At 29.9% G+C, this 13,170-nt stretch overlaps 3 protein-coding genes across 4 annotated transcripts; all 3 read right to left on the minus strand.

Moving 5' to 3' along the window:
- Nucleotides 1-312: 312 nt before the first annotated feature.
- LOC108459736 (tropinone reductase-like 3) lies at nucleotides 313-3,184 on the minus strand. Its single transcript, XM_017759140.2, has 6 exons — nucleotides 2,989-3,184; nucleotides 2,721-2,837; nucleotides 1,825-1,959; nucleotides 1,578-1,703; nucleotides 1,394-1,495; nucleotides 313-805 (listed from the first exon to the last, which is right to left on the minus strand). The coding sequence occupies exons 1-6, from the start codon at nucleotides 3,124-3,126 to the stop codon at nucleotides 656-658; spliced, it is 768 nt and encodes a 255-aa protein (XP_017614629.1). The 5' UTR covers nucleotides 3,127-3,184; the 3' UTR covers nucleotides 313-655.
- A 1,447-nt stretch (nucleotides 3,185-4,631) lies between these two features.
- On the minus strand, nucleotides 4,632-8,988 carry LOC108458034 (EH domain-containing protein 2-like). Of its 2 annotated transcripts, none has more exons than XM_053020736.1 (16): nucleotides 8,741-8,988; nucleotides 8,574-8,653; nucleotides 8,213-8,281; nucleotides 8,056-8,113; nucleotides 7,913-7,968; nucleotides 7,763-7,802; nucleotides 7,613-7,674; nucleotides 7,272-7,385; nucleotides 7,085-7,187; nucleotides 6,945-6,994; nucleotides 6,648-6,776; nucleotides 6,317-6,568; nucleotides 6,149-6,228; nucleotides 5,948-6,071; nucleotides 5,489-5,632; nucleotides 4,632-4,960 (listed from the first exon to the last, which is right to left on the minus strand). In XM_053020736.1, the coding sequence occupies exons 1-16, from the start codon at nucleotides 8,985-8,987 to the stop codon at nucleotides 4,775-4,777; spliced, it is 1,794 nt and encodes a 597-aa protein (XP_052876696.1). In that variant the 5' UTR covers nucleotide 8,988; the 3' UTR covers nucleotides 4,632-4,774. The 2 variants fall into 2 exon arrangements, with proteins under 2 accessions (XP_052876696.1, XP_017612760.2); XM_017757271.2 differs by having other exon boundaries at nucleotides 7,763-7,805.
- Nucleotides 8,989-9,928: 940 nt separating this feature from the next.
- LOC108458514 (RPM1-interacting protein 4-like) lies at nucleotides 9,929-11,705 on the minus strand. Its single transcript, XM_017757937.1, has 3 exons — nucleotides 11,232-11,705; nucleotides 10,059-10,256; nucleotides 9,929-9,964 (listed from the first exon to the last, which is right to left on the minus strand). The coding sequence occupies exons 1-3, from the start codon at nucleotides 11,703-11,705 to the stop codon at nucleotides 9,929-9,931; spliced, it is 708 nt and encodes a 235-aa protein (XP_017613426.1).
- Between the last annotated feature and the right edge of the window lie 1,465 nt (nucleotides 11,706-13,170).

The raw sequence follows: 13,170 nt of genomic DNA on the forward strand, positions 1-13,170 counted from the left end.
CATAGTATTTGAAATGTCATGTTAGGTTACTATTTGCACACATTATTCATAAAAAAGCTACATAATAGATTTAAAGACGGTTGTTTGTGACAATAGTGAATTTTCAAAGTTTAAAAAGCATGAGGACTAAAAATAATCAAATTGGAAATTATAGACTAAATTTATAATTTTATGCACAATATTAAACTAATAGCAAACTTTGACCAAACCGATTTCACCGCTAATATCTAGATTTAAATTGAAAATTTAAAATTTAAAATTTAAAAGTATAAAAATTAAAATTGATCAATTCGAAAGTACAAAGGTTAAAACTTATCGAATAAAAATTTTATGATTAAATCCACAACTTACACATAATACAAAGACCAATAACAAAATTTTATTAGCTAAAAACAAAGCAACGTTTTTGTTATGGGAAATAAATAGCATATCACATCGAAACTAAGTACGAACACAAAGTAGCCAAGAATGACTAATTTTATAATGTTAATAATAAGTTCACATCATCACTTCAACGGCAACAAATAATGATGTTACCAATTTAGACCCGTTATTAACATTATAAAAATACCAAATTAAGTAGAAAGATTAGATCTCAAATTTCAGCATATTTGAGGGACTAAAACCGGAATTAGACCCCACGAAGAAACATAGTCTAGAGTCTAGAAGGGGTTCCTCCTGCTACAATTATGGTTTCTCCAGTCATATAAGAAGCATCATCCGAAGCCAAGAAAGCGGTTGCTGCTGCTATTTCTTCCGGTGTGCCAAGCCTTTTCAGTAATGTCTTATCCTCAAAGGACTTTTTCTGCAATAATTGCCATTAAATTCAGTGACATTCAAATTAAATCAATTATTTTAGAGATTAATTCCATCAAACATCCTCAAATTATAATATAGATTTTAAATTAGTCTCTAAACTTGAAAGCATTCTAATTGAGTCCTTAAAGTATTAATATCATATCAATTAGATCTTTCCATCAAACTAGCTATTAGCTTAGGTGTTACATGCTAACTCAAATATGACGTGGATCAAATTGTAAACGCATGTGTACCTATTGCATTGACAGGTTTGATCTAACGTGTTAAAAAAGAAATAGACCTTCTAATTTTTATTGACATTGTTTTTTTAACATGTCATATCCAAATTATTCATGTGGTAGCTGCACATATTTACAATTTAATCTACATGCTGTAAATATACTCCATGTCATATTCAAACTGACATTTAACTCCTAAGTTATTGACTATGTTAACAAAAAGTAATATTTGATACTTTTATGATTCAATTAAAACATTTTGAAATTTAGAAAAAACAATTTAAAAACTCGACAATAGTATGAGGACGTTTAATGAAATAAACCCATTAATTTAGCAAACTACTACATCTACTTACCGTGGCTTCATTCGCTGTTACGAATGCCGCAAAACGAGTTGGTACGAAACCAGGAGCAATACAATTCACACGAACATTTGGGGCCATCTCAGCCGCCAGAGCCTAACAAAGAATCAACCCAACACCACTAAGGACATACATACATACATGAAAAAGAACATTTATAACTAAAACAAAAGCCAACCTTAGTGAGACCAAGAAGGGCAGTCTTTGTAACCCCATACATAGCCATAGAAGGCTGAGGATGATAACCACCATATGATGAAACAAAAATAATAGATGAACCTTTCTGCAAATGAGGAGCTGCATCCTGCATTATAACAAACGAAAACAGATTGACTATGCATCAAACTTTCCAAATATTACTTGTTTGTTTCTATTGCAATTAAGGTTAACATTATTGATCTTCTTTTGTGAGCACTTCATTTTACCTGCAGAAGAAGTATGGATGCTTTGACGTTTGTCTCCCACAGCTTGTCGAGGATAGATTCTTTGGTTTGCAACATGGGCACATTAACTGGATTTACAGCAGCATTTGATACAATCACGTCTATTTTCCCATATTTCTGAAACCAAAACATATACAATATTATATATAATATATACCAATTAACCAAAGGATTCATCACTGCTGTCAAGAGAATTGCATATTCAATCTTATCCGCAACAAAAGAGATAGAAGAGATCATCAAGCCGTTGACTGGCTTGGAATTTGTGGTGTTTAAATTTATTTTACATTATCTCTATCTCAAAGAGTTCGTTCTTGCTTAACAATGGTCAAATTTTACTTTAACTTTACATTATTTGGTTCATTTGTTCTTATAATGTCATTGATTAATCAAAATTCAAATATTTTCGTGGTGTTTGCTTAAGAACACCCTCATAACACACCTATACACACAAAAAAAAAAATTACTGTCAACAGAATGAGTTGAAATTGGTGTTTTTAACTAAAATAAATAAAAATCAGTCAGAATTCAAACAAAAATAGTTAACAGTGTTAGATTATTTGGACTAACTAATAATATTACAAAAGAAGAAAATCAAATTATGCAAGATTAAAGTACGAGGACTAAATAAAAATTTTGAACATAATAATGAGACAAATACCAAAATTTGACCGCTGAACAATATTTATTCGGTACCAATAGCTGGAATAAAATTCAGAATACTTGATCAATTATAGTTGAGTGCATCTCTGATGCAAGACACAGTCAAATTAGCTTATCAAACGGAAGAGATCAAAGGGAAATTCTCAAAGTTCTCAAGTTTATTAACATTTCTTTTAAACGATTGATATTAAAATTCAAGCTTTTCATTGACTAACCTCAATGGTTTTGTTTATTAGATTCTTCCTTTGCTGTGCATCGGATACATGACAAACGGTTCCCAGAACATGTATTCCTTTAGCTTTAAGCTTTTCAACTGCTTCATCCACGTTTTTCTACAATCACAATTCAAAAACACAATCAACTTCCATAATCAAATCCAAAACAAATCAAACAACAAGCGAAAAAAATTCAATCAATAAATAGATCACTTCACAATCGATTATTAGTTCGAAATTATTAAATAGCGAAAATAATTGAAAAAACCTGCTTGCGAGAAGAGATGACGACTGAAGCACCTTCCAAAGCAAGGCGCTGTGCGATGCCGAAACCGATTCCTTGAGTTGAAGCAGTCACAATTGCGACTTTACCTTCAAACCTTCTAGCTACTATTTTCTTCTCCATTTCGTGTAATTCAAAATATCAATGGCGGTGAAGAGAGTTCTCTCTATTTTCCGTTTATATAGGGCTCCACTATAACTGCCCCGCCATTATTTAAAATTTATATTAATTTTGGATTTATATAAAATTCATGTTTGATGTCAGAAAAAGTATATATACTAAAACCTTATCCCACATGTGTATGTGTATAGAAATTATGTATTTAAAATAAAATTATTGAATATAGTTATTTATCATTATTTTATCATTAATCTTGAGTTGGTGTCGAGTTAATTTGTGGCATTAATTTAATAAATAATATTATTAATATACACAAATATATAAAATTTAGAACATGGATATAAATTATTAAAGTTTCAAATAAAAATTAAAAATTACTTTAATTCAAATGGTAAATGAAAAAGTTTTATATGAATAGTGTTCATAGTTCAAATTTTATTATGGCTAAATTTTTATTAAATTATAAAAAAAAAAAAAAGATAAAAACACTCAAGCAATCATATAATTTACTTTACAAATATAATGATTTGTTGCTAATTTCCTAACTAAATTAGAACCCGACTATAGTTGACAACAACTCAATGAAAGCCCTAATAAATAGTATAGATATATAAGAGATAAGAATTTAAGTATTAATATTTAATTTTTAAGAAGTTTGTCAACCAACCAAGCTTAATGCAAGGTTTTGTCCCCCTTTTCAAATGGGATAATTGTCATTTTAGTCCTAAAAATTTTATCTTCTGGCCCTCCAAGAACTTTAAATTTTATTTCGGCTCTGTAAACAAAAAATCTAACTTGATGTTAGAATTCGAGTTCTTGATAATTTTTATTCCATCTTCTTACCAAAAAAAAAAACACACACACAAACAAAAATTGTAGTATCGATATATATTTAATATGAGGTACAATCTTATCCTTTTTTATCCCTACAATATAAGAAAGGAGATGAGGCCGTATTATTTAAATTTTAATCACTCCTTTAGACACATCTTGACTGTAGTATTATTTCTTAATTTTAAAATTTTATGACAGAATATATTTTTATTTCATTTTATTTATCTAGTTTCAATTGTATAATGAGTAAATCCTAAGAAACCATTAAAATAATTTTACAATATATTTTTATATTTTCAATTTTTTTTCATTGTTTTCCTTCAATTTCAAAGAAAGACTAAGAGTAAATCCTAAGAAACCATTAAGATAAATAAATATAAAAACACGAAAGAGAAGCTTGCTGCAGGGAACAATTTGCTCCTTGCATCAGTGTATCCTTTTTTTGTTGACTTTTAAAATTTAAATTCTACATTTATTTTCTTTAGACTTGCATTCGTATCTATCGAATTGGACGCCACATTGGACTAATAATTAATCGCCATATTGGACTAATATTTTAGACACCATATATACACACACACATATATATATAATATAATTAGCAACAAAATAATAATATAATATAATTAGCAGCCATAACTATATTTGACAACTTCAAGATCACAAGCAAAACATCACAAACAAGAAACCATATGAACAAGCTTTAAAAAGACCACTTAAAGCGGAGATAAATACAAAGCTTGGTTCTCACATAAAGGGGAAAATCGCCAAGTATATTCCTTTAGGGGAAGTCAAAAAGAAAAATTCAACTGCATTTTCATTCATAGGGATTCCTAAAATTCTTCAATAGCTCTGGGATTTCATATCCTAACATATCGTCTACGGCTTGTACCAACTTGGGTTTCAGTTTTTCAAATTTATCTATATTGTAATTATTCAACACCTCCCTATAGTGCTCAACACTCGGGAAATCACCCGGCGGCAAATGGTATTCTCGTTGGACCTGTTTGAGATAAAATTACATCAATAAATTACCAAAGTGAAAATAAAGTCAAAACAAAAGGTCAAAATTATGTTTTTAATCTCTACTTTGCTCAAAATTAGGATTTAATTTTTATACTTAAATTTGATATAAATTGATCCTTTACAATTATAATGTTAGTAGTATACTTATTCATAGGTCAAACTAATAATCCAAACTCCATAATTTATTCGAAACTTTAGAAAATTATAAAATATTAAGTCTGAAAAATAAGTTAAGCAGATTGTATAAATATGTATTGATCCTATGAATAAGTTCAACCCTAACTAAACCCGGCCCAACCCATTAACCCATAAAGAACTTTAGCTAAGTGTTAACATGTCGATATTTTAATTTGACTACACAACACCGTTACTAACTAGTAAATTATAGAAGTGGAAGAACCAGTGAAATTAAATTCTAAATTTAAGAATTGTATGGGATCCAAAACCATAAATTTAACCACAACAAAACGAGAAAGAAATAATAAAAGATCGAACAGAGACATACCTTGGCAAATTCATCTTGAAGATTATCAATAAGCCGTTGTTGAGCTTTAGCTTTACCCATCATACTAGGCATCTCTTTCTTGAGATGGCTAACTATATAAGCATTAATTTTTGCAGCTCTAGCACGCTTCACAAATTCATTGATCTGCAATATGGCATGTCCAAAATCATATGCATACAGATTAACAAAACACACAAGGTTTTCAAAACCGGTTTTTAGTCAGACCAGTTCAATAAATTATTTAAAAATTTAAAAAATGGAGAAATGATTCAATATGTTCAATCACTGGTTAATGGATACCCTAGCCAATTCCTGGTCCAATCAGTCCGACCAGCCAGTCCTGTCGATTTTAATAACAATGCATACAACCATACAAGAATGTGTATAGCTAAATATGCATGCGTGTAAATTATCAAATAAGGGCAAGGGTAATTATGATATGAAGAGCATAAAACATACCCGACGATCACAAGCCTTTCTTGGAATGTCTAATAAGTCCTTGAGAAGATCATCTTGTTCTTTCTCAAAAAGGTCTTGCCCCAATGGATCATCAGCTTCGTTAATTTGCTTGTCGTTAAAAGAGCTAACAATAGAAAAGGCAGATTAGAATTGCTAAAATGGTGAAGAAATGTTAACATGACATTTCATTAATGAGCTTACCCAATGTAAACACGAACAACTTCAGGGGTATTCAGGACTTTTCCAAGAGACCACATCAGAGCTCCATAAACTCTCATTAGCTGTTAATGACATTGATTAATTGTAATGAATGTATTAAGTTCTACTATGACAATAATCTACGGATAGAACAAAAGGAGAGTATCGTACTTGTTGGGTGTCAACTTGGTGTGCTTTGTTTAGGACAACACGTATCTTGTCATCGTTTCCACGTAAACACGAAATTACTCGTTTAAATTCATCACTTATATCTAATTTGTGAGGGTCGAATAGAAGAAGAATAAGATCACATTTAGCTGCAAACCACGATATAACACCGGTGAAGTCGTAACTTCGTTGAGTTCTCTGTTTTTCTCCGGATAAAACACCAGGGGTGTCCACAAATGTTATTTGATCCAACAACTGCAACCATAATAATAAAGTATCAGTGAAAATAAGTGATAGATTAATTTATACAAAAAGGAAAATCAAAAGTTCTTACTGGATGTGGCATTTGAGAGCACTCAAATTTGGATAAAAAAGCTCCTCCAAAAGTTGTCAATCCACCAAATGGTAGGTCTGCTTGAACAGCAATAGTGTTGCCGGGTATACTCCTTTCATCAGGTCCAGACTGAGGTTAAAAGAACATGAAATCAAACATTTTACAAGAAACTAACAGTAACCGAACAATGATATCATAAATAAAACTAGAATTGCAATCTAAAGACAAGTTTTAGAACTCATTAATCCATATATATACACTTCCAAAACCAGAAAGTTTGGACATGGTTTTATTTACCATAACAACCACAAATCGGTCAGTTGTAGGCTCCGGTCCAATATGAGCTCCTGCCAATAGAATGAAGATGGAAAGCTCAAGCAAACATCATAGTTAACTTATCATAGGAAAGAAAACTGGAATAAATACCTTTAGCTTACCTGGGTAATCACATTGTAACAAATGTTTTATGAAAGTAGTTTTCCCGGTTGAATATTGACCCAACAGCATAACCATAGGTTTAGCATCAAAGTCACTGTTTGTCTGCATTTAGAAAATCAGATAGACCATTCAATTGAAGTTTGCACAGTTTCTATTTGGTTACAACTTGAAGCACAGTTCACTTACCAATGACGGAGACACAAAATCATTAAATCGATAGGTAGATTCCAATGGCTTTAGCTTTTCAATATACAATCTCTTCAAGCCATCGACAACTGAGGTAACAGCACTTGGAGGTATCTGAGCAATAAACAGAGAAAACGAACTAATCAAACAACTTAGAGGTTCGTACAGCACGTAGGAAAAAACACATCCTAGTTGTGTTAAATTGAGACTTGTCATAAATCAGATAGGCAACAAAGGTTAGCCACAAATTTGGAAAAGATACAATGAACCATGAGCAAGTCAATGTAGAATACAGAGAAAAAACAAACTCCACCAAGGGCAAAAAGGAACTGAGAAACAACCTTTTTGGAGGACTTTGAGGTGAACCACTTAGCAGATGCTGGAACTTGATGATGATTAGATCCTGCATCATGGGCAGTAAGCTAATTCATTAGATCCCAATCAGACAATCTCGTTAAAAAGAAACACTTAAGGATAGGGCAGAATCTAACCATTAATGTCATGCACACCATTTGTTGCGAAATCCTTTTTCTTCTGAGAGAGGAAAGTAAAAAAACAAAGAAATTAAATTGGGAAGACAATAGATAAGAGCTTTTAACTCAAGCAATTAAACTAGGAAAGCCTGAAATAAGACCCCTTACCGCTGCTAAAGCATCCACACCTTCCATTGCAGGAAGACCAATATTCTCCAAGTCGACTAAAATAAAGCAAAGAACCATCAATATGGATTAAACATAAAAAAATATGTTATTTGCAACACAGAAATTTGTTATCTGCAACTTGCCTGAACTTTTAAGAATATCAAAGGTTATTTCATGACCGGCTTGTGCCCAAGATATCAGCTGGAAACCAACACAGAAGAAGAATGAACACTAAAATCACACAGAAGAAGAAAATCATAAAATCTCTATTTAGAAAAAGACACTAATCCGTTATATAACCTGCATAGCAACAATGAATTCTTTCAATCCTAGATATCCTTGTCGTTTAGAATCTGCAATTGCCCAAATCTGAAGATAGAAAAAGAAAAACATAAAAAAAACCCGTAAATTCAAACAAAATCAAAATTAAACATAAACAAACCACAAATGAAAGGAAAAGTTTCTATAACAAATATTCTCCTAGTCTAGCGGAAGATTAAATCTTACTAATACGTAAACTGTTTACTGTAATTCCAAAATTCATTTATATATTCAAAGAAAGGCCAATGACATAGAAGCGCGGCCTCAGTTTCTATTTAGCAACATAATAGCATTTAGTAAATGGATTGACTAATTTTTATTAACAAGAATTTATCATTACCTGCTTGAGTTCTTGACGAGAGAGTTTAGACATGGCGAAGAACTTCGTACCATCGTTTCCAGTAACACGTCCATCTCGATCTGTAATCAAAGAAAAGTTTATACTCGAAATTCAACAAAAAATCCGAAAGAAAGTGATTAAAGAACACAGAAAGTAAAGGAAGAAACCTGAATCGGCGATATTGAACCAATCTCTGTAGATCTTTTGGTGCTCTTTGGAGCATGAATCGATCGGCAATGAACTTGCCTCCATTTTCACGCTCACACACTGTTGAGATTTTTGAAATTCGAAATTTAAAAACAAAACAAATATGATACGATTTTGCCGTTTTGATTTCCCTTTTTTATAACGAGTTTGGCGCTCGGGATAAGAAGAGGGAAAACGGCGTCGGATATAGGCGCCTTTTTTAAGCATAAAAAAGATACAGATTCGAGGGTTTAATTGTATTTTTACGTTCAATTGATTAGACGGTTATAGGCCATGCGATGATCATTCTATTTTGGGTTACATCATGATTTAGATTTTAAAATGGATAAAATATTTTATTTTATAATTTTTGAATTTAAATTTTTTATCATAAATTTAAATAGATTTATTTTAAACGCGATATCAAATGTAATAAAAATATAATTTTAATATAAATATTTAATTATATTAAAATTAGATTATAAAATAAAAATAAATAAATAAGAGTTATAATATAAATTTATCACAATACTATAAGTAAATATTGAAATTTGTTATTATATTTTATTTCAATTGATATTAATTATTATATTTTAAAAATATTAATAAATTTACTATTCAACTTTTATATGATTGGAATTTAAAATTAGCTCAAACATTCTCACGTTACGAATAAATTTTCAAACCAAATCAGATAGCAATAATAGAATGCAAACTATTTTTGTGTGTAAATTAATGAAATGAGATGGCTAAACTTGGACTTTAGATCCCTCAAAAGGTGTGGAGGAGATGCCAAAGATTTGGGAAAATGACATTAACATGAATCCAGCTGTCAATGGCCCATATCTAACATATTTTTTAACACTTAATTAGTATCAATATAAATTATTAAAATATAAAATTACATATTAATTCATATTAAATTATATATTTAATTTCGATCATCTTTAAATAAAATTTTTAGTTTCGGTCCTACTTATTGCTTTAAGAAAAGTGCATTATTTCTTTAAAGAAAATTCACATTCACATCCTTGGCATATTCTAAAATATGGTATATTGGTGCCTAAAAATAAAAAAAAAAATTTAATTTAGTGTCTTTAAAATTTTAAAATAATTAACATATATAAAAATAAGATAAACTTTTTAACTTCATCCCTAATTCGAACATATTAATCCTTTACATGCGAAGATAAACAACGGCATATCTGCATGATTTAAAAACAAAAACGATTACATTTTAAATAAAATTTAATAATAATATTATTATTATTATTACTTACAGTGAAATTATATACGTACCTTTGAGTACCATGAAGGACTTCTATGTTTACTCTGATTATTATAATTGGATATTGGAAAGTCGAAATTAGAGAGAACATGCTTCTTCTCTTCTTTCACTTTGCTAAATATAGCCGTAAACATTTCACCCGATGTGGGATCTGTTTCATCCCATTCACCAAATTTTGGTATCGATGAGGATGCCCTTCTATGATGCTGCTAATTAATCAACCCCATACCACATCAAATCATACATACATGTTAAATAAAAATAATCTAGCCCTCACAAAATAAATTTTATGCATTATGGATTAATTAAAAGGTTAAAATTGTATTTTACTTAATTTCTAAGGGTTCGGAGGAGCTCGTACCTGAAATGTAAAATTTTACTTTTTGGTCCTTTAGATTTTATAAAATTTTAATTTAGTTAATAGAAAACTACACTTTGACCACTTTAAAAATGATAGAATTTTGATTTAGTTAAAAATGATAGAATTTTGATTTAGTCTTTAAAGATCATAAATATATGGATAAACTACAAAAACAGTCACTTTTGTTTGCCCTATATTACATTTTAACCACTTACGTTTGAAATGTTATGTTTTAGTCACTTACGTTATTGGTCCGTTACGAAGTGATCATTCTACCATTAAACTTTATTACCTCTCTAATGACAGTCTTATATGGTAATCAAAATGGGTTTTAAATGCCAACTTGGATATATAGTTGTTGGGATGAAAATAAGTTTTTAATTAAATAAATTTAATTTGGACTACCACGTAGGACATCTAAGTTGGCATTTAAAACCCATTTGAACTGTCACATAAGACCACCATTAGGGAGGTAACGGTAAAGTGACCACTTCATAACAAAACAATAACGCAAGTGACTAAAACATGACATTTCAAACATAAGTGAATAAAATATAATCTGAGACTAACAAAAGTAATTATATTTGTAATTTACCTAAATATATAAACTATTAAAATTGAGAAACTATATTTTAACTCTTATAAAAGCATATAATTTAATTCCAACCTTAGAAAAATTTCTTGATTTTGCCCTTAATGTATATGTGTATGAGAATAATAACAAAGTAAATTAATTTACAATGAATTTAGTAAAAAAAGTTTAATTTTTGTAATTGGCAAAAAATTAAATGTCAAAAGATAGTTAATCAAGTTAAATACTTACTTTGCTACCATTAAGTTGATTGCTAATTCGAGTCGATGTAGATTGTCCTGAAACAGATGATGAAGAGGAATTACTTCTTCCGACATGAGCTTTCCTTTGGCTAGAGTACACAAGTCGATGACTTGATGTCACGAGTGAATAGTCTAGGTTGCTCTTTTCATTATCGGATTCCAAAGCCATTCTTCTATGGCTACTTGTACTTGTAGTACTCTTATGATGATCATAGGCACCTGTTATATTATTCCGTGTACCCTTTCCATCACAGTTACATTTGCTTGCCAAATCCAACTTACTTGAGTCGCTCGATTCTCCCTTTGTATGCAGCGAGGCCTTTGGATTCTCCGTAGAATCATTTGGGTTAATTCTTTCAAAGTAAGGTGAAAAAGATATGTTATCATTTTCCCGTTCATTAAATTTAGGTGCACGAAAACGCTGTAGATAACCAAGAACATAACTAGTTACAATATCATTCATGTAACGGAAAAAAAAGGTAGAAAATGTAGAGAGTTATAAACTCTCAATAAGTTTGATATATTAGACTCGATTGATGTTTTCTTTTTAAATTCTTTTGAAAGTCTTGATTGGTTCACAAAACAAGAGTGCTCAATAATATTTGAATAAGAATATAACCATACACAAATGTAACTTGAAACATGATAGTATGCAAAGGCGTGTCCTTTTGAAGTTTATAAATGTACAAATTAGTATAATAATAAAATTTCACATTGGCCCCTCAAACCCCTGAAAGCCCCTAGTAGTATGCTTCCCCGTAAACGATTTATATGTCATAAATCATGGGGTCGAATTTGCGCATTCTTTTGCATGTTTAGACACTACATGACACTCTCACTCTATAAATATATCGAAGTTTAACCTTGATGATAAAAAATGACCTAATTTGTTGAAGGCTCGTATTTGAAAACATTTGTTTTTATAATAAAGAAAATCATGAGACGAAAATAATGAAAATAAATAAAGTTCAATAAGAAGAACAAATATTAAACAAAGCTAAATAGCAGTAAAAACATTTAACATATTTTTATTAGAAAAATTGAAATCAAAGAGAAAATAAATGAATAACATGCTTACAGCCATGGATGATGATGGGTAAAACAGAATAGAAACTGGTTCTGAAATATTGAAATACATGAAAGAGAAGCGTATATATATGTGTGTGTGTGTGTGTGTGCGCGTGTGTGTGATATGCTTTATTGAAGGATGTAAACTTTTTGACGACCAGAAAATCAGATGTGTCAAAAGACTTTCCAATTTCGGACAATGGTATAATATTAACAAATTGTTTTTGGTATAACTATAAATTTAGCCCTTAAAGCTTATAGGTTTATCCAATTGGTCCTTTTTCTTTCTTTTAAAAAGTTAAATTTGGCGTTAATCTTTTAAGAAAATTTGAATTTAACCCTAAACCTTCTAAAAAGAGTTAAATAATCATTTTTTTTAACGAAAATATTAAAGAAAACGTTAATTTTTTAAATATAATAGACGCATGCTTTTTAATAATTTTAAATTATTTGTTGACAAATAATATCATGTTAGATGAAGTATCGCTAGTTTCTTAAAAATTAATATTTTAATCAATATTTCTTATTGAAAAATTATTTAACTCTTTTTAAAAATTAACCGTCAAATTTAGCTAAAAGGATTAAACTAAAAAAAGTAAATATTGAAAGTTAAAAATTTTGATTATATTCTTTTAGGTTTTAGTAATTATAAAATTGAAGTCCCATTTTAAGGAAAGAGATCACTAGAAAAGATATTACGAATTTATAGGACTTGGAAATTGGAATAATTAGGAGTGAATCAGGGTTTATGTTTTGTCTTTATCTTGTTTGCCCTCAACTTACTGTATTTTTACTTTAGGCTTTGCCGGAAAATAAGTAAGAAATGGTTGATTTTTTGAAAGAGAAATTCAATGGTTCCA

The sequence above is a fragment of the Gossypium arboreum genome, chromosome 10 (assembly GCF_025698485.1).
Source record: "Gossypium arboreum isolate Shixiya-1 chromosome 10, ASM2569848v2, whole genome shotgun sequence".
NCBI lineage: Eukaryota > Viridiplantae > Streptophyta > Magnoliopsida > Malvales > Malvaceae > Gossypium > Gossypium arboreum.

Coding starts and splice junctions, on each gene's coding strand:
- LOC108459736 (XM_017759140.2), bottom strand. CDS start 3,126: ATGGAGAAGAAAATAGTAGCTAGAAGGTTTGAAGGTAAAGTCGCAATT. Junction 1,960..2,720: donor TAATAAACAAAACCATTGAG/GTTAGTCAATGA, acceptor TTTTGGTTTCAG/AAATATGGGAAAATAGACGT. Junction 1,496..1,577: donor CCCTTCTTGGTCTCACTAAG/GTTGGCTTTTGT, acceptor ATTCTTTGTTAG/GCTCTGGCGGCTGAGATGGC.
- LOC108458034 (XM_017757271.2), bottom strand. CDS start 8,987: ATGCTTAAAAAAGGCGCCTATATCCGACGCCGTTTTCCCTCTTCTTAT. Junction 7,806..7,912: donor GTGTGGATGCTTTAGCAGCG/GTAAGGGGTCTT, acceptor TTCCTCTCTCAG/AAGAAAAAGGATTTCGCAAC. Junction 6,229..6,316: donor ACCAAGTTGACACCCAACAA/GTACGATACTCT, acceptor TGTCATTAACAG/CTAATGAGAGTTTATGGAGC.
- LOC108458514 (XM_017757937.1), bottom strand. CDS start 11,705: ATGAATGATATTGTAACTAGTTATGTTCTTGGTTATCTACAGCGTTTT. Junction 10,257..11,231: donor ATCAACTTAATGGTAGCAAA/GTAAGTATTTAA, acceptor TTGATTAATTAG/CAGCATCATAGAAGGGCATC. Junction 9,965..10,058: donor GTCCTTCATGGTACTCAAAG/GTACGTATATAA, acceptor TAAATCATGCAG/ATATGCCGTTGTTTATCTTC.